This window comes from Chelmon rostratus, chromosome 16 (assembly GCF_017976325.1).
Source record: "Chelmon rostratus isolate fCheRos1 chromosome 16, fCheRos1.pri, whole genome shotgun sequence".
NCBI lineage: Eukaryota > Metazoa > Chordata > Actinopteri > Chaetodontiformes > Chaetodontidae > Chelmon > Chelmon rostratus.
Genome location: NC_055673.1, coordinates 7,480,816 through 7,500,072, shown reverse-complemented (window position 1 = coordinate 7,500,072; position 19,257 = coordinate 7,480,816). Strand labels below are relative to the sequence as shown.

The 19,257-nt window shown below is 43.2% G+C and overlaps 1 protein-coding gene across 1 annotated transcript in view; it reads right to left on the bottom strand.

Annotated features, from left to right (window-relative positions):
- sdc2 (syndecan 2) overlaps positions 1-19,257 on the bottom strand; it is a 45,341-nt gene that overhangs the window by 4,100 nt on the left and 21,984 nt on the right. Inside the window, exons 2-4 of the mRNA XM_041955366.1 lie at positions 4,194-4,308; positions 3,263-3,435; positions 1,634-1,763 (exon numbers count right to left, since the gene is read on the bottom strand). Coding sequence (XP_041811300.1) covers positions 1,634-1,763; positions 3,263-3,435; positions 4,194-4,308 — 418 coding nt within the window. The remainder of the gene's footprint in view (positions 1-1,633; positions 1,764-3,262; positions 3,436-4,193; positions 4,309-19,257) is intronic.

The following is a 19,257-nucleotide window of genomic DNA, read 5'->3' as shown; positions in this document are numbered from 1 at the left end:
CATGGGCTTATTTCACTCTCCCTCCCAATTATGCCTGTATGAGGTTCTTTATAGCTTCCTAATCTGTTTAAGGTCTCTGCTGGTGCCACAGTCTCCCCTCTGCTCCACTTCAGGTTTCCACATGTTGACTGGTCTCGTGGCCCCATGGGTAAAGATCATGGCACACGCCCTGCTGCTGGGCTCCGAGACGCAGTGCAGAGTGAATAAATGAAAATTAGATTATGGGCAATTATTTTTATTGAAGTCATCCGGGAGATGAAGAGTAATGGTTATAATCTAGAAGGGTAAAGAGAACGAGATAGAGAAGGCAAGAGAGATGAGCGGACGTGACCCAGGTATGAAGTATATATTTACATTTTCTAAAGCCTTATCCGGAGCCTTTTTACTTTTTACAGGCAACAATCTTTTTTCTATCACAATACAAGAACTGTGTGCAAAAGATGAAATGAGAGAGAGATCTGAGTTTCTCGTCTAACTGAAGCTGTCCTGATTTGTTCTCGTTGATGTTGTTTCTGCACATTGCCAACACCAGATGGATATCACAACAAAGTAAAAGTGAAGTGCCAATCAATGTTTGCCTCAGACACGCAGGGAAAGAGAGACCGCATCAGAGAGCTCAGTGATTTAGAGTCCGATAATTTCCTTTCCACCCTCTTTCATGTATTCAAAGCGAGCAACACACACGCTTGAAACACCCACAATGCTGTGAACTCTACAAGGTCCCACAGAGGGACGCAGATGGAGTTTATTAAAAGTAATTATTTTGAGAAGTGGATCAGGTGGGAGACATTAGGGAAATATTTCAGAGATTTCCACGACTTAGTTGTTTACCAGAAATATGCCGACATCTTGTAACGTATATGAATCTGAGAAACATTAGACAGCAAACTAAGTAAACACAATTAACAAATGTATTGGTGGAGCACCAAACTGAAAGTCTACTCTCATTACAGGCTGAAATATTAAAGGAATGACTCCACATTTTGGAAAATACTTGTTGGGAGTTAGATGAGCAGGCTGATACCACTCTCAGCACAATGAATTTGAAGCTAAAGCCCAGAGACAATTAGCTTAGCATAAAGGCTGGAAACAGCTAGAATGGCTCTGTTCGAAGGTCACAAAAATGTCTAAATCTTACAAATTAACATGTAATAAACTTAAGTATAAAAAGTATTAGTGGTGTTTCAGGGGGTTAATTCCTGGATGGCCGGGTGTAGTGACTTCCTGGAGTCTGAGACGTGATCTCCAGTAAAACCACCACGTATTTTATACTTCTGTTTCTGTACTGATTAAACAAGATATAGTGGTTGGATTTTTTTTTACCTTTAGAAAGAGCCAGGCTAGCTGTTTCCCCCTGTTTGCAGTCTTTGTGCTAAGCTAAGCTAACTGTCTGCTGGCAGTAGGTTCATGTGTACCATATGGACATAGCATGATGTATGAATTTTGTTATCAAACTCTCAACAAGAAAGCAACTATTCTTTTGAAAATAGCCGTCGGCTTTACAGAAAACAAAAGCTGCTGTACCACCAAACCAATGTTCGAATGCATAAACACAAACTGGAGTCAAATTAACAGCACATGTACGTGTCTCTGTGTATTTAAGTGATTTGTTACGGCTTATTATGACACATACCTGCCAACACCTCTGTCCTCTGGAAGAGGTTTTCAGTGCGGACCTCAATGGCCTCCTGGGGGGAGCCGGGGGCACTAGTCGTACTAGTCATCTGGTTCCTCTGCATGTCCTCTGTAACTGGCACAGGTGCCTGCATGACGACAGGTAAGAGAGAGAGATTGAGATTGCTTTATTGACACCTGACTTTCACATTCAGTCCTCCACTGTCCCATGTCTGTGTTATGAGGACTTTGGGTGTTCTGATATAATCTCTAAATTCCTCCATGCTACATTAAATATGCAATGGGTAAAATATGACCAGAATATCAGTTCTGAAATCATGGAAGATGATCGACAGAATGTTGAACAATGTTTACGTGGAGGACTACTTCTTGGCCAGGCGTAGTGATTTTCTCATCGTCACTGTGGTCTGCTTCACTGGTAGCTGTTTCCTTGATTCCAGTCTTTATGCTAAGCTAAGCTAATCAGGTGCTCACTCTGGCTTTAAATTCAACGTGCAGACACGTTAAGGGTAACAATCTTCTAATCTAACTTTTGGAAAAAAAGCAAAAACATTCATTTCCAGAAATGTCTAACTACTCCTGCAGGGAACACTTAACAAGAAGGTCTAGTCAAAGGAAAGAACAGGGACCAAAATGGAACCTGGCCAGTGAACCCTATAGAAGCAGGCCAGAGAAGAAAAGGGAACAAATCCAGATTTCCCAAAAAGATTAGTGCAAGACTAAAGAAAAATAGGCAATGAAAACAGTGACCCCATGGTTTTTGTGGGAGTCTAGGAAAAGAAGCTAAGTATCTGGAATGGATCTGGGCCTATGTATCCCATGCTTTTTCCAGTAACACTGGAGAAGGGTGCAAAGGACCAAAATGGAACTGAGCCAGTGCGTTTGGCTGAGGGAGTAGTGACAGAGGCAAGAGGGAAAAAATGGGACAGGGCCAGGTAGGCTTGGCTTAGGGGGTTGAGACCTTAACAACTAATCCCAAACAGATGTAGTATCCAGTACAGTACAGTAAGAGTGCAACACAGACGTGAGATCTAGGATGATTCCAGAATATGTGATTACGTCCGAGAGAAATGTAATCCTCCATAATTTGCAATGGAGCGAAAACACTGAGAACTGACGTGAGCACTTGATCTTTATCCTGAAAACAACCTCGCAGCTCCTGGTATTACAGGAGATTTGATGACATACTGGGTCAGCTAAAGAAATACTGAGGCTCTGTGCCGCTCTCTGTTGAGTCAGCATGGCTACAAATGAGCCACCATCATTATCAATGATTTTAAGTTGCATGTCATCATATAATATACCTGCTTACACTAAAGCACATGGCGAGTGTTGTAGTACACAAAATGAAGAGGATTTTTATGGATGTGCTCAATAGCGTCATACTTTTAGTAGTTAAAAGTTAGAGGATATCTTGTAGCTTGATATATAACTATAGCCAAGAAACGTTTTAGCTTAGCTTAGCCAGGCTAGCAATTTCCCCCCTGCTTTCAGCTTTTGTGCTAAGCTAAGCTAACAATCTCCTGGATCCAGCTTCGACGCAAGGTGTTGATCTTCTCATCCAACTCTCAGCAAGAGAGCAAATTAGGGTATTTCCCAAAATGTCAATGTCGGGTGTGCTTCTTACCTCTGTTCTGAGTGGTTTCCTGGGTGTGCTGTCCCGGGCCTTTTCTCTGACCGTGGCTGTCTCCACTCTCGGGGTGAAATCTTTGGTGGAGTCCTGGGTGGGTTCTGCTGCATTGGGCTCAAAATAAACCGCACTGATAGTCACCGTTTCCTCCACCCCCTCTTCACCTCCTCCTGCGAGAGAGAGGGTGACGGGTAAATCATGTCTCTCCATTAAAGGGCAGAGTGTAAAACATCTAAAATGTTTGTGTGGTAAATCTAGTACAGCACATGTCTTGGCCGAGGTGCAAAATGTAACAATAATGTTGTGTGTATGTGCAAATATGTACAATGTGAGCATGCATGTTATAATGTTTTATGCCCACAATTCACATAGTTTGTCTTAGTTGACATCACACTCAATGGATTTAATTGTAATGTATTATTTACAGTTTGAATCTCCTATAGAATACAGAGTGGCAGAGCAGAGTAATAGGGCATATATACAGTATTGGAAGGGCTATCGATCACAGCCCCGTCTCCTTTCACCTGGTGTGACCTTCTCTCACTGCAGTTATAAAACTCTCAGAGAGAAGAGTTACTTTTGACAAAGGAATGAGCGTTGTAAAGGTGCTTAAAGCAAGTAGAGCAGAGGAGCTAATAAAAAAAAAAAAAGACGTGTAAAATTTGCACACTTGCCCAAGGCAGACTGGCTGACAAGGCAATCTCAATTGAAATCGAGTGAGAGAAAGAGAAAAGAGAAGACAAAGAGAGGAGGAGAAAGGAGAGAGAGAGACGAGGGTGGAGGTGATAGCACAGCTTCAGAAAAACTTAGCGTTCATAAAACTTACCTGCAGCAGACTTGAAAATTAATGTCATCAGACCTCTGGGTCTGGCCTGATGAGCATGCAAGTGTGTGCGTGTGTGTGTGTGTGTGTGTAAATATGTCTCACCTGAGCCAGACCCTGAGTTAAAGTCATCATCGTCTTCAGGGTAGTAACCTCCTGAGCCTGTGTCATCCAGGTACAAGTCATCAGCCTGAGAGGAAGTCTTGGCTGCTTGTGCTATCTGCAAGACAACAAGATAGCAAGGTGTTGAGGATTAATGTCGGTTTCAGTACACATCTCTGTTCAGTCCATGTGAAAGTTTTCATTCTGCACCACAGCAACAACGTGAAGACCTTCGACTGTTTCCACACATTCACTGTCTCATTGATTCAGATAAATATGAATCAGGAAGTCTAGTAGCTATGATTTATGGCATCATTTAAATCATTAATGGCAACCTCTTTGCTTTGAGACTGACACTTCACTTGGTAATTATTTCTCTCATTGGCAAACATAAAATCCTCTTGGGTAGCAATTCAAAGCTCAAATCATCGGTGCAATTTAATTAGCACAAATCTTTGCAAATTCGCCTTCCTGAGATCACTATGTGCTGCCACGACAGTCCACATAACAATCTTGAACCCGCTATAAAGTGAAGAATTAGTGCGCAGTGCTGACACAAATGCTCAGCTGAGTGTGTGTCTGAGAGATGGGTAGTATGAACAGATCACCCTGTGTTTTGCACCTATCAAAGGAGAAGAAGACTCTTAAACTTTAGGATGCCAACATGTAGTGACGATGCTACCATGCTGAGGTTTAGCAGGTATGACGTTGATCATGGTCGCTTAGCATCATTTCATAACAGTGCATCCAATAATTAATGACATACTTCAGTCTGGACCAAAGCGGCAGACAGACGGAGCCACACTGTTACATTCCTCTCTTTATGACTTAAATGAAGCACACATGCACAGGTGACTGTCCAATCAGAATGCAAAGCCCCTCCCAGAGCATCGTCGCCTAGACAACAAGCCTGAGCGGTGGGAATGTTTGTGTTCCGGCTTAATGGAGTGATTGGCTGAAAAGAGCACAGTTTAACAGTGCCTGTTTGTTTAAAAAGCGCCTCCTCACACGCTGTGCAAGTCGGTATTTTAACGAGAAATAAGATAAGAAAGTGGAGTTTTTACTCTAAGTGGCTCGGAGAGGCAGATGTGCGCATGCTGGATCAATATTACAGCTGCTACACAAGAGTGTGCATGGCACACATAACTATTCATGTGTTGTGTTGAGTGTGTGTGACCGGAATAGCTATAAAGGAATCCATGGTAACATCCATTCAGCCCCTATTCACCAATCTGTGGTCAGCTTCTATACTGATAGTCCTGCTTTAGAAAAAAAGAGGACAAAAGAGAGACCCCACAATATATCATCCCTGTGTGTTTGTGTCTATTGCACCCATTAAGCTGGTTGTTACAGTTCCAGGTCTGCACCGAGGATGTTGTACTGATAAACCCGGGGCTGAATGAAGTTGGATTGGAGGAAATAATCAATTGGCTTGGCAGGAAATAAGAGTTTTTGTTAACAGCAAATAATAGGCATGCTGTGAGAAAGCCAGTAGAGGAATTATCCCGACTCCTCATTAACGCCTGTTCTTTGTTTGGACATGGTTTATAGCAACTACAGTTGTTTTCATTATCGAACAGTCAGTGTTTTCTATATTTTATCATGTTTTATGTGTCTTATGTTCACCAGTGTCCTCTGTGCTTCCCCTGCCTGTAATTTGCTCCATAAAGTTAAGGTTGAAGTTAAAGGAAAAGTTAGAAAACCTAAAAAAGACTTGATGTTGCTTAGAAACGACTCCAACAATGAACTAATTATCACAGTTGCTGGGGATTAAATTTCTGATCAATTAATTGGTGAACCAACAAATCATTTTAGCTCTAAAAACAAGAAGAGATCAGAGAAAATGCCTTTTTTTTTTTACCAGCTGCATCCTTGCTGCATCTCAGCATTTCCAATTACACTCTGCATTCTCGATGTGATTGTGTTCAGTAGTGCTTTCAAGCCATTGTATATGCATGTGTGTGTTTGCGTGGAGTCTGGAAAGAGAGGCCTGGCGCTCTCCATAACAAAGAAGCAGGGAATACACACAGCTTACAAGAGCGAGAAAGAGGAAAAAAAGAAAGACAAGAGATGAAACAGAACAATACGTATCTCCATCTCTCCTCTCTCAACTGGCTCTGACTTTTCGAAGAAAAGGCCTTTCACCGCCGAGCCTCCTGATCAAAGAGAGAATTTGTTCAAAGCAACTTTATCTTAACCTTTCTTGCCTTCTTCTCCTCCAAACACCCCCCACCCAGTGCAACAGCCTGCGAACCAATTCATCGGCCCATGCGGTCCACAGGTCTTTATGCGTCGGCGATATGAGCACAATGAAGCGAACGGAGGAAGGCCACAGATCAACTGGCGACAAAGGGCACTAATGAGATAGAGGCCACACACAACTGCATGCATGAGTAGACGTGTTTTACACATGTATGCAAGCATTCATTGATTCATTGATTATACATACACACACGGGAGAGTGAGCAATTGAGCACAGAACATGGACACCCCACAGACATCTGAAGGAATGCACAAAGAGCTAAAGTATTAGCAGTGAAGTTTTAACTCCCCTTAGGCCTATTAAACACAGATTTCAAAGATACAGTATTATAACTGTACAAACGCTTGTTAAATTAATAAATGGGTGAATAATCTGAATAATGGTGCACAAGCAGAAGGGTAATTATGGTTTTAGTGTTTCTCTCTTTAACCAAGAATCACTTAAGACACGATATAAAGGCTGCAACATAATGAAATGAGTCAATCTTGATTAATCAATTAATTATTTGGCGTATAGGATGTTAGCAAATAGTGGAAAATGCCACGCTAATCTTATAAAGTCTTGTTGGACCTATAGCTCAAAGTATTCACCTTATAGAAGCGGTAAGCAGTGAAAGGTAGTTTCTTATTGATTAGCTCTGCACAGCATCCATTTTTTTTCCCTTTTTTTGCTTTTGGTACAAAGTAAATTTCAAACATTACAAAAGCAAAAGAGCAAAACTCACATTAACTTGTATTTATTGGGCAGAAAGACAAAAAGTTGGTCAGTGCTGGGTATTAAACATGAAAAAATATGGAATAATATGTAAGAAATAGAAATATTTTTGAGAAGTACGCTCATCTGTTCAGAACTGTAGCAGCTGGTTAGCTTAACTCAGCACAAACATTGGAAACAGCTAGCCTGGCTCTTTCATAAACGTAACAAAATCCACATATTAGCAACTCAATAGCTCACTAATTAATGTACTTTATTTGTGTGTGTAAAAACAACAGGTTTGCTGTTTTAATTAGAAATGTTTAGGTTTTAGGAAGGTGGATTTTGTTGTCCTTTTAAACAGTCGGGCTAGCCGCTTCCACCTGCTTTCAGTGTTTGTGCTAAGCAGTTAAGCTAACCTGCTCCTCCTTTTGACCACAGAGACACAAGAGTGGTATCAATCTTCTCATTTAACTCTTGGCAAGAGAGCAAACAAGCGCATTTCCCAAAATGTCAAACTGTTCATTTTGAAAGTGGCAGTAAGGCCAAATCCAACTGAGAGTTATGCTTCCCTTCAGATGAGCACTGAGGTACACAAGCAGGACCTATTCATTTCTGACCTGCAGGGACACTGAATCCTCTGTAATCTTCATGTTTCCACAGTTTGAACAAAGTGCTTATGGATTAGAGAGGTTCAACTGTACAAGCAACACTGCAACACCCAATCAGTGCAGATCTAAGGGAGGAAATGGTCTTTTTGAAGTCAATAAACTTCACTGACTTTATCTGACTCACACAGACACACACAAACCAGCGAGCGTGGAGAGACAACAGACACGTGATAAAGCTGACTTTCTATATCACCAACACACGCTCGTGTACACAAACACAGCAGCCCTGATAAACTTCTCTCTCTTTATCAATCCGGTGACATTTACAGGTGGTCCCTGCGTTCTGCCCTTATCACCGAGTCTGAGCTGAACCAGACATCAATCCTCTGACAACTAAGGCCGGCTGGACCGAAAACTAGTCAGATGCACCAGATGCAGCCCTGCAAAAGTTCCACGTTTTATGAGGTTGCTTCTCTATAGCAATGGCTGCTCTAGCCTAAGGAGCAATTATTTGGAAAAAATCCTGCAGCGTTATTTGGAGAACAGAAATAGATCAAGTTGGAAATACCTAATTTAGCAACTTATTTCATTTTAAACATAGATGTTAGAAGGTTTCCCGTGACGCAGAACAATTTCTGATTCCCATGTATTATACAGCAAAAGTCCACTGACTCACCCCTTTTTAGAAACCAAAACAGTGCTCTTTTCCTCGCTGACTATGTCCTAATTCACTAAATCTAAAAAAATAAAAAAAAAAACTGATGTGATACTTAAGCTTTGGGAATGTGTGAAATGAAAAAAAACATTTTTTATAGCAGCCAGCAATCAATGTACTTTAATAATTGTAGTGGAGGGATCCTTAGCAGAGCTTTCTGAAGGCTTATTGAGTTGCTGTATTGATTGTAAGCCCACCATTGTTGTATAGTATGTATGTCAGAATCACCTCGTCATCTGCTCTTATGCACATCAATTATCCGTTATTGTTAATAACTGATGTTTGGTGCTTTGTTTGATTTTCACTGGTGTTTGTATCTGGTTTAAATCATCTGAAAAACTCTGCAGAGAAGTAGATGCTCACAATCCTTCACCATGACAACCAGCATGTTTTTTTTTTTTTGTGGACTTAATCACGTCAAAGACACACTCGGTCACTCTTCATCAATGAGGGTGAACTTTCCACTAGTGCTGCTTTGACAAGTGTCATTCTTCGAGCTCAAGCCACACACTTAGCAGCGGGCTAAAAAAGGACCACGCTTCAGAAAGAAGAGGCCTTGGAGCACTGTAGAGGAGGGAGGAGGAGACACATCTCCCGAGCGACGTTCTCAAAGACACATGTCGCCTTGCTGTGCAGCCACACAGAGGAAAATAAATGACAAAAGGTGGGTCACACACACATACATATAAAAACCGAAATCTCCCCCCCGCGTAGGCTCATCAACACTCATCTGTGCGCTCCTCAGCAAAGAACGCAAACCGCCAAAGTTTGCTACAACACAAGGCAACGCCATCCCTCTAGATCAAGATACAAGATCACTTTGAGATGAGAACGCGGTATTGCTATCGTTTACCCGACAATCGTCACAACGAAACATAAAATCCCTTTAACTTTCTGAGGTGTGAAATCCTGTAGCGGACTATTAAAAACAGCTGTGCATCTACTAACTGTCACCAGCAAGCCTGCACTAACACAGCTCTTCTGATCTACAGAGAAAGTGGGTCCTCCTTCATGAAGTCCACCACGTTGCGCCACCTTGTTTCTACGGTAGCCCAGAATGGACAAACCTAACATTGGCTCTAGAGAGCACATTTCACGACTATAGTAGGTTCTCCTGCAGGCTTGATAAGGAAGGGGTGAGGCGAGGTTGCAGTTGGCTGCAGTCTGCAACCTCACCACTAGATGCCACTAAATCCTGCCCACTGTTGCTTTAATGGCACCCCTGTCCTACTGCTACAACAGCATTTCAGACTATTCTGTAATTGCCATTTGTGGCCACAGATGCAGCAGCAAAAGCAGCATTTAAAAAAAGTTCAATCTGCATTGACTTAAGTAATTGATTTTCTGATAATAGAGTTGACCCCCTACATCATCAAAACGCATTTCTGACACCAAACCTTAGAGTTCCTGAGTCATAGATTTCATTTAATTTTTTTTTTTTTACTCTGGTCTCTGTCGGCTTTGGCATGGCCTTGTTGGAACTATCTGAGTCTTTTCATCATTAGGGTGAATAACTGGTAAAACCTTGCTATGCTCAGTCACACTCAAGGACACACAGACACACAAAGACAGCCTCATTTGGACACCTTAACAAGCAGATCCTACAAAGTCTGAGACCAAGCTTAGAGGCAGTGAAAGGGAACAAGAAGGAGGGCGAGCTGCCATAATGAGCTAGTAGCTAGTAATGTATGCCCTCTATTAGCTGTGATAAGAGCTGCCGTTACTGGCATCTCTGCCTGCTAATGAACTCATAAGCCAGCGGGAGAGCAGCTTCCACACTGTCTCTGTGTCTGTCTGTCACTCCGTCTGCTTTGACCTGCAGACCCGGAGAAGACAGGCTGAGACTGGACAGAACATACAGTATGTGATGGAGGAGGGGTTTAGGAGAGTGTGAGCGTGGGGTGGACAAAAAAGATGGAGAGGATGGGAAAAGAGAGTGGGAAGGAGGGGGGGGTATAACCCACTGCTGCAGACAATCCTGTAGCCTGGAGGATGCTCTGCTAAAAGCCTGTCAAAATCACCATATCCGTGCCTAGCGGGGCTTGAAAGGCACTGGGTCCGTATGTGCTCCCAGTATGTGTGTGTGTCGGTGTGATATTTGCATCTCTCCCTCCTTTCTGTAAAAGATGGATGGAAGAAATGCATATGGGAGAAAAATGGAGTCATCTGAACTACCGCCAGGCTGCTGACTTCCTACTGTTGACACACCGCTCTCACTTCTAACACAACAAATATTAGCTCAACTCCAAGTCAGACCAGGGGAAGCAGTGTTCCTCAAAGGAATGCACACACACACACATACACACACACACGAACATCTCCATGTCCATGAAAGCACCCATGGGACACACATATGTGCCAACACACACACACACAAACCCTTATCCAGCTCTCGCATCTGAAAGGCGTGAGATGAATACGCAGACACACATCATAACACGACTTCAGAGAGAGGGAAAAAACGGGAAAACAAGTGCACGGCGGCTGGCAGACAGACAGCGTCTCAGATCCTCCTTCATTGGTCTGCTTCTGGTTCTCAACTGTTTCCACAAGTCTACCTCAGAACTTCAAGGATCAAGGAGAAAAGCGAGACCGGCCCGTTCTCCGTATTAAACGTGAATATCTGCGGTAAATGCACTAACATCAGCGAGCGCGTTTACATTGGCGAGGTGGCGGCAGCGCTAAAACAAATCAATAAATTAAAATAACAGTAATTATAAATAAAAAAAAGCAGTTTTCATAATGGATTTCTCATTTGACTCATTTATCAGTGAAATGTCATCTCGGCCCAGTTTTTTAAAGGAGTAGCTCATTGTTTGTATGTAGCTCTAGCCAGGAGACAGTTAGCTTAGCTTAGCATACACACTGTTATCACCAACTTATGTAAGGGACCTAACTGATGTAACTAACCTACGTATTTTAACCCAAACCACTATCTTTTCCTAACTAAGTATTTTTTGTTGAACGTTTGCTTTTTTTTTGTTACCATGGGTTACCTGACTATGACGACGGTCACCTGACTATTGTTACCATGACGAAGGTCACTTGACATCGTCCTTTCCTACATGTTCAAACACATGAACATATTTAGGGCAAAAAACTCCAGGGAGAGTGTGTATTTTCGGAACAACTGGCCTATGGAGCGGTGGGCTTTCGTTTTCAGGATAACGGGCTGTCTCACAAATGGGCTTTTGGCCCAATGGGACATTCTGGGGGACACAGCAGGGTTTTTGGACAATAGGCAGTGGGAACAATGGACAGTCCTCCTTTTTCTTTGCCCCTGCTCCGAGTCTGTCTCCAGACTGCAGCCTTACATTTGAAAGGATTATGTTTGACATTTTACAGGAAATATGCGTCTTTGCTTTCTGTCTTAGAGTTAGACGAGAAGATCGATACCACTCTCATTTTTTTCCGTTAAATATGAAGCGACAGCCAGCAGCAGGTTAGCTTAGCATGAAGACTGAAAGCAAGGGGGGAGACCAGCTAGCCCGTCCAAAGCTCAAAACACATTAACATCCCAGTTGTTGGCAACACTTTACTTCAGTCAGCCTTTTCAGCATTTATAAGAACATAAACATTTAATAAGTGGTTTATAACACACTGTAGTGGTTGCAAGCAGATATACATGAACCAGCCACTTCATTTGGTACGGTTGTACAATCTAACAGCTTTGCCATAAGTTCTACCTAATGAAGTGTTTATAAATGTATTTGAACAACTTCAAGTCCTCCTGTGGGTTATAACTATTTAAAATAACAGCACATTTACATTATAGTGTGCAATAAATTAAATGCTTACATAGTGCTTATAAATGCTAAAAGGTTGTGTTTTTACGAGAGGTTACGTGCTGGACTATTTCTTTGTCCCTGATCCTATTCTTTATGCTAAGCTACGCTAACCATATCTAGGTCAGAGCTTAAAAGTTTGCATTTTCCAAAATGTTCTGCTGTTCTCTGTTTTATATCACTGTCAATTGAAAATATGTGACCGTTTATGAGACAGAACAAGCTATTAGCTATGTTACCTAAATAAGAAATTGCTAATGAACATGAAACTATCGTTGAGTGCGGGTTTACTACAGTCCTTTCTGGTGAAAGGAGGCTTTCTTTGTGTATTTGGTGTATTAACTTTTATAGCATCAAGGTTCTTCATGCACACAGCAATAGCTTTACTCTGTGGAGTGCATTGTTCGCTTCGTTCTCTCCCCTGAAAGAAATCAGTTCTCATTATCAGAACCAGCCAAACAAATATCTGTGTCTATGAGAGAACTCAATAATATGTGAAGGGGAGGGTGTGTGTGAGAGAGAGAGAGAGAGGGAGAGACATAGAAAGAGCCTGTTAATCCCTAATTAACAAAGTAAAGGTGGCAGACTGGCCTGCTGGCTTTCACTTTATCTGTTCTACTTGGCCTGCCACAGATCCATACACAAGGTCAATACAGCAGCACAGTGAAGCAGGCAGCAACTGTGCTCTGCCCTGTTTCACTCTGCTGTCGACAAACCCGACCCCCGCTACGAGCCTCCTCTACGACCTGGATTTTATCACTGCAAAACAGACAGGACACTCAAACACAGCAGAGAAGAAGAGGCGATAGGAGCCGGGAGGAGAGTCTTCCTGCTCCATCTGGAGGGACAAGAAGAAGAAAAGTGGTGCTGATAGACTCACAGATTGTGTACTAAACTCTATACGTTTCCTATTATTAATTATTCCAAATTAGTTTTTGAGATCCAGCTTTTCTTTCAGTCTGTTACAACCCAATACTACAATACCCACAAGTCTCTGCTGCAGTGCCATGGAGAAGAAGAGCTTCTGAATTCATGCAAAATTGCAGACAGTATTGTTTTTTGTTTTTTTTACAGCATATTTTAGGAGCAACAACACAGCACAACAGAATTTTAAGCTCTTTGATTGGATGTTGCTTGTCAAAATGCACCCCGGGGGTCGTAGGTAACTCCTCCTTCTCCACTTTTATGTGCACAGGCTCGTATCTTCTGTTTTTGTTGTGCAGTTATTTTCTAATGCTGTAATTCACCTTTTGTGATGATGGTTCAAGAGTTTCATTTGCACATTTCAAGGTTGTGAAGAAACTTTGACATAAAAAAACACTGTGTACCTAAAAAGGTAAAGAAAAGTCAACTACAGACCAACTTACACGCACCGTTCAGCGTGAGAAATATTCTGCCACCAGCGATTTGGTTTCAGCTGAGTTCAGTTTAACTGACATCTTTACATCCATTGTTTACCTGTAACTTTGTTAGAATATTAACATAACCACGTTAGCCATCGTCCTAGCTGTCTGAAGCTATTCAGCTAACTGCACTCCATGTATTTTACTCTTTTTTCCAATTTCCCAAATCCTTTTGGCAAAATCTTCAAAGTGCTGTCTCATTATACTGAAAGTGTGTTTAGCTCGCAGCATCGCTAGCACCTACGCTCATAATGAGGCCAGAAGAAGAAACATCCAGTCAACAAGGTGAAAATTATGTGTACAACAATAAAGTGAGACTGAAAGTAAAGAGCGAGCTCTGCAGACAGCTGATGATACATTCAGCTGTTTATATAAATTAAATGTCTGATTCTTGATTATCTTGTGACTCAGGTCTGGCATTTTGCTCTCAGTTGCATCTCTACAGCTGTCATTTCGCACCTCTGGCTGGCTTCTTAACCACAGCTGTGCAGTGGCTGAGGCTCATTAGTATGACATTTAGAGCGATCTACCATACCAAACTGACAAAAAACTCATTTTCTCAGGAACAAAGTTGAAATAATTACCCTGCAGACTCCTGTGTTTTTATGTTGAGCATATCGTTCGGAGAAAACCTTCAAACGGGATTTTAAGTGGAAAAAAAAGAAACTTCTTCCCACTTTGAGACGCCGTTGTGGCTGAGAGGAGGAGGAGACGAAGGGAACAAGAGCCTCCCTGATGCTCGGAGAGGCAGACAGTAGGGAGACGAATCTGGTAGAGTTTGATCGCTATACGGGGCGACAAATTGGCTTCCCTGAATTCACGCGGCATCGGCCATCAGCAGCACAGTCGGCTGCTGCCTTCGTGGAAGAATTACGAATAGCAGCCGGATCCGTGATGGTGTTGTTATTGTGGAGGACAGAAGGAGTTGGCGACACCCAAACATTAAATTTGTCCCACCAGCACCTGCTGGTAACTGAATAAACCGGCAGCAAGACAGACAGAAGACAGGTCACGGGTGGTGAGCATTGTTTGGAAAATGTAAATAGGAAGAAGAGGAAGTAACAGCCACCTACGGGACTGTAGCAGAGGATGTCCAAACTGTAACTCTAACAGGCCAGAAGAGGTTAGTGTGTGTGTGTGTGTGTGTGTGTGTCTTTGTGCTCTTTGAACCCACTCTAACTTTTATTGCCCTCCCAGGGATCATAATAAGGAACTAATTGATAGTCTTTGAGCCGCGGGCTGAGGAGAGGGGGAGTTCCTGCAGGAAGTCAACACAAATCAAACTCTCTCTGAGCCCTTAAGGTCTGGAGCCACTCCAGCTGAGTTGTGGTGGGTAAAAGTCGCTGTGTGCATTTGCGTGTGTGTGTGTGTGTGTGTGCATGTGTGTGGGTGGGATAGCGACACAGACAGAGAGCACAGAGAGGAAATACGAATGAGAGTGCGACTGAGATAAAGAGAGACGGATGAGATGGAGTTGACATTTACGGTCTGCCACTCTGGATGCCGCTTCCTCACTTAACCACACAAGTTTCAGTTTTGGGACTAATAACTTGAGATAGTTAGCGATAGATAGTGAAATGAAGGTAGTTCAGATAGTGCATTTGAGCTATATGAGACACGTCACTATCCTACTTATCTTACATGTAAGCCACCAATTAGCTTGCAGATATTTATAAAAAAAAACACTAAATCTCTAACACAGCATGGCAGTGTTTTATTATTATATAATGTACAGAATATCCTTTGAGAATTCATCCCACCCCCTTTCCAACTCCTTTCATTTTCTCCCTGCTCCTAAAAGGATTAGATCACGTTGCCTCGGTAGGTGAAAGGCCCCCCGTCAACAACCTGAGCACAAGCTGAGCATGTGGGCGCGCTCGGCTCAGATTCATATCGTCTCCTATTCCAAAACAAACGGCCGTCTGACACAGGAAGGCATACGCCACATTCCACAGGGCTCAAGCCCCTCCATAAGCGGGTTGGCAGGGGCAGGAGGGGTTTCCAGCTCAAACTTCCAGGGGTTGTCTGCACCATAGTCTGCCGTGTGCAACTTTCAACTAAAGCTGAAAGTGGACCGCTTTTAGAGATGTGCACACTGAAAAGACAAGTCGAGTGACATTATGTGTTTATATCATTGTCAGCAAAACCCAGAACCAACAGTGACTTGATCTCACCAACAAGTGCCTGTGCAGCCAAAGCCTGATAAAGCTTAATCTTCTGTACCAAAGAGCGCCATTGTTGACTAAAAACTATTACAAACACGTGCGTGAGCCACACTGGGACGCTGGCTGACGAGTTCCTTCATTACAATAAACACGGGCTCTGCAGTTTATTTTCAGTCGATCCCACATACACCATCCTGCCGCCGAAAATACTCACAGGCACCAAATGTGTATTTATGTGTATTTATCCGCAGCTGAAAACAGTCGCCAACAAAAGCACTGTTTACTCCTGTTTGAGCAACGCTATGAACTCCAGTACGGTTTATAGAAGGCGTCTTTTTCAAAATAAAAGTTTATACTCTAGAACTGTTTCAGAAGGTTTACGCCTGAGCATGAATTAATGGACTGAAACCACAGACAAGGAGAGGTCAGAAAGTACTGCGTTGGTTCTGACACTAATAGAGCAACCTATTAACTTGTCCATAATGTTCCCGAACACCATCAGCAACAGACCGACATGGGAGAGAATCCTCTTCCTGTCTAATGCGAGTCCAAACATGTGGGTCTCTTGGCTCGCTAGATGTTTGACTGCCTCCACCGGCTACTAGGTTACTCGGGCTCCCTACTGTTTTGCACTGAGCAGGTGGTGCACGATCAGCTTGCATGCTGGGAAGCTGGAATTTTACATTACAGGGTTAAATTACCTTGATTACTATCACCTGTTTCTCATCGTCAACTGAATTAAAGCTGGGGTTGGCAACACTGGAGAAAGCAGCAAGATTTAAGCTCGATTTTGGAAGTATTCGACCGAAAAATCACACCTCCTCCCTTCAGGCCTTCCTGCGATCCCACTCCCCCCAAAGCTCATGAACACACTGCCTGCTGGAGACAGCGTTGAGGGGTGGAGCGCAGCGCATCTCTGTCACCGCTAACTGTATCTAACTTCATGTCTCATTCACATGTAAGAAAACACCAACATGACCACGATGAATGTAAACAACAAACATGGCTGCTGTTAGTTCTCACTTACTCTGTCAAGCTAGCATGTTAGCATTGGGAAATTTGGCCTTAGCAATATATCTGCATGGTCTTGTGGAAGACTCAGGTCATGCACAGTAACTGCATGGGCACACAGGTAGGCAGGTATGTAGGTAAACAGGCAGGTAGGTCATCCAATCATCTCATAATGAAATGACTGGATGGGCTTTTTACAGATGTTTAATGGCCACAGATACCCAATCTTTTCTCCCTTTTGTATTTCTTGTCAGAGCATTTTTCCAAATACCAAAACCTCTGGATGTCCGTTAAGTCCGGAGGCCGACAGGACTTTCACATGGGCGTGAGAATGCTGGTGAAAAGAAGAGTTACCCTTTTGTTCCTCTGACACTGCCCTGCACACCATTATTAAAAGGATGAGACCAGCCTTTTACGGGTGCATTAGCACCACTTTATGTCCCCGTAAAGATTTAAGTAAACGGTCTAAGACTGCAGGACAAGCAGGCCTTTGCTGATCGGCTGAGCCCTCTTACTGCTGAGCGAATGCACAGACTTTCTGAAATATACGACAGATCAGCTGCCTCTGCGCTGCACAACTGGAACATTTTCTGCCCCAGAGAGAGCATCAAGGGCTAAAACTGGCGGCTGTAGGGGGAATTTTCGGTTGATGGACAAGGTAGGAACAAAAACAATGAACCATCCACAGTGTGTTTTTAGCTATGCTAGCACTGTGGCACCACAGCTAACACAAGTAAAAAGCTTAAGAGGGGCTTACTGAGTCACCTCCAGCTGTATATTACTCCAACTCATCCCATGTAAACAGTGCACATGGCCGGGATCCTAACCCTGCCTACGATAGCGTGCTGCTTTTGAACCAGCGCCACATGCTCCTCTGTTTTTTCCTTCCCACAGACCAGTAAGACACAACATGGAGCGGCTATGATTTCCTCCCTTGCAGTATTGCTTCCCAACAGGAAGAAAGTCAATTTCATGGTTTCCAAGAACAACAGTCACATGCGGACAGACCACTGACGGGCAAGAGCGAACAATGCTGGCCGCCTCGCTCGCTCACCCCGATCTGTTCAAGGAAGTGGAAGCTAACATTCGTGTATGCATCCCTGCGAGTGCGTCAGTGTAAGAATATGGATTTTCTCACCCGCTGCAACACATTACAGCTGATTTACTTCATCTCAGACCGCTAAATATTTCACCGCTCTAATTAAAGGCCGTCTGATCCTGTCAAGTGGCTCTCCAGAGGCCCCGATCAGATTTAACGTAAAGTTAATGTAAACCTCCTCACTGTGAAATTTCTCCCTCAGCGCTGCCAGACCTCATAAAGAGGGAACAATGTGGAGCTCATGTGGCTTCAACATGGCCCTATTTAGAGAATACCTCAGTGCTGTGGTATCCAGCTCCATGGACCGTAACTGGCTTTCTTTCTGCCTTCTGCACAAGAAGGAGCTCTGCAGATTCCCAGGCCTGGCGAGCTCTGCTGCACCCTTTGACGAATCGCACCCTCCCCGCTTGCCCGTCCACCGGTTGGGAATTGGGGAAATTCCTCAGCGCCGTTAAACGGCTTCTGATACGCACGGGAAAGCTTAGATTCTTTGTCAGCTGTGAAACTCTAGACACTGGGAAATGGGCTTCACCTTCCAGTCATCTCTGGTGCTGAGGAGAAAGATTTGCTGCAGCACAACAGCTTTCTTCCCTCCAGACAGGAGAGAAATATGAAGCTTAAGAGAAAAGCCGAGCAGCGTAGAGAGGCGAGGCGCAAACGCAGAGAGGGAGATTTAAGTGTGTTATATAAAACTGGTTTCATACTCGGTATCTCAAAGACTCAAATAACCTGAAAGCAGTAAGGCGCAGCATGAGGACAATCTGGAGTTTCTCCATTTAGCTGGCAGTGATAGCACAGCCCATATCATGAATACCACATATCAGAGGCTCAAACCACTCGCGGGGACTCAAAATGGAGTCGAGCCGTGTACACACAAATGCGAGCAGCTGTATGAATAAGAGACGGCACTTGTTTAACGAGCTGATAAACGGAAGTTGTGCGAACAGTTCAACCCTCTGCTGGAGGATCGCTCCCTGGTCCCAAGCTGACCAATCACTGCTTGAATCATGAAACTCCCCACCTTTATCTACATTAGCTACAAGCTAAGTGTCTTATTATGCAGAAAATGATTAAATTCACTAATTTAAACAAGTGAGCTTCCTATTTAGATGTTTAAATCATGCACTGATGAAATAATGTTATTTTTGTTTTTTGGCCACTTGAGGGCAGCAGAAACAAGATGTGAGCACCTACACTGACATATCGCCTCTTTTTAAGTCAACATGGCAGCAAACAGTTGCTTATTTACACATCAAGCTGTTACAGAGCAACATTCATTTGTAGTCGTGTTTCCAGCCACCTGATGAATGTACGTCAATATT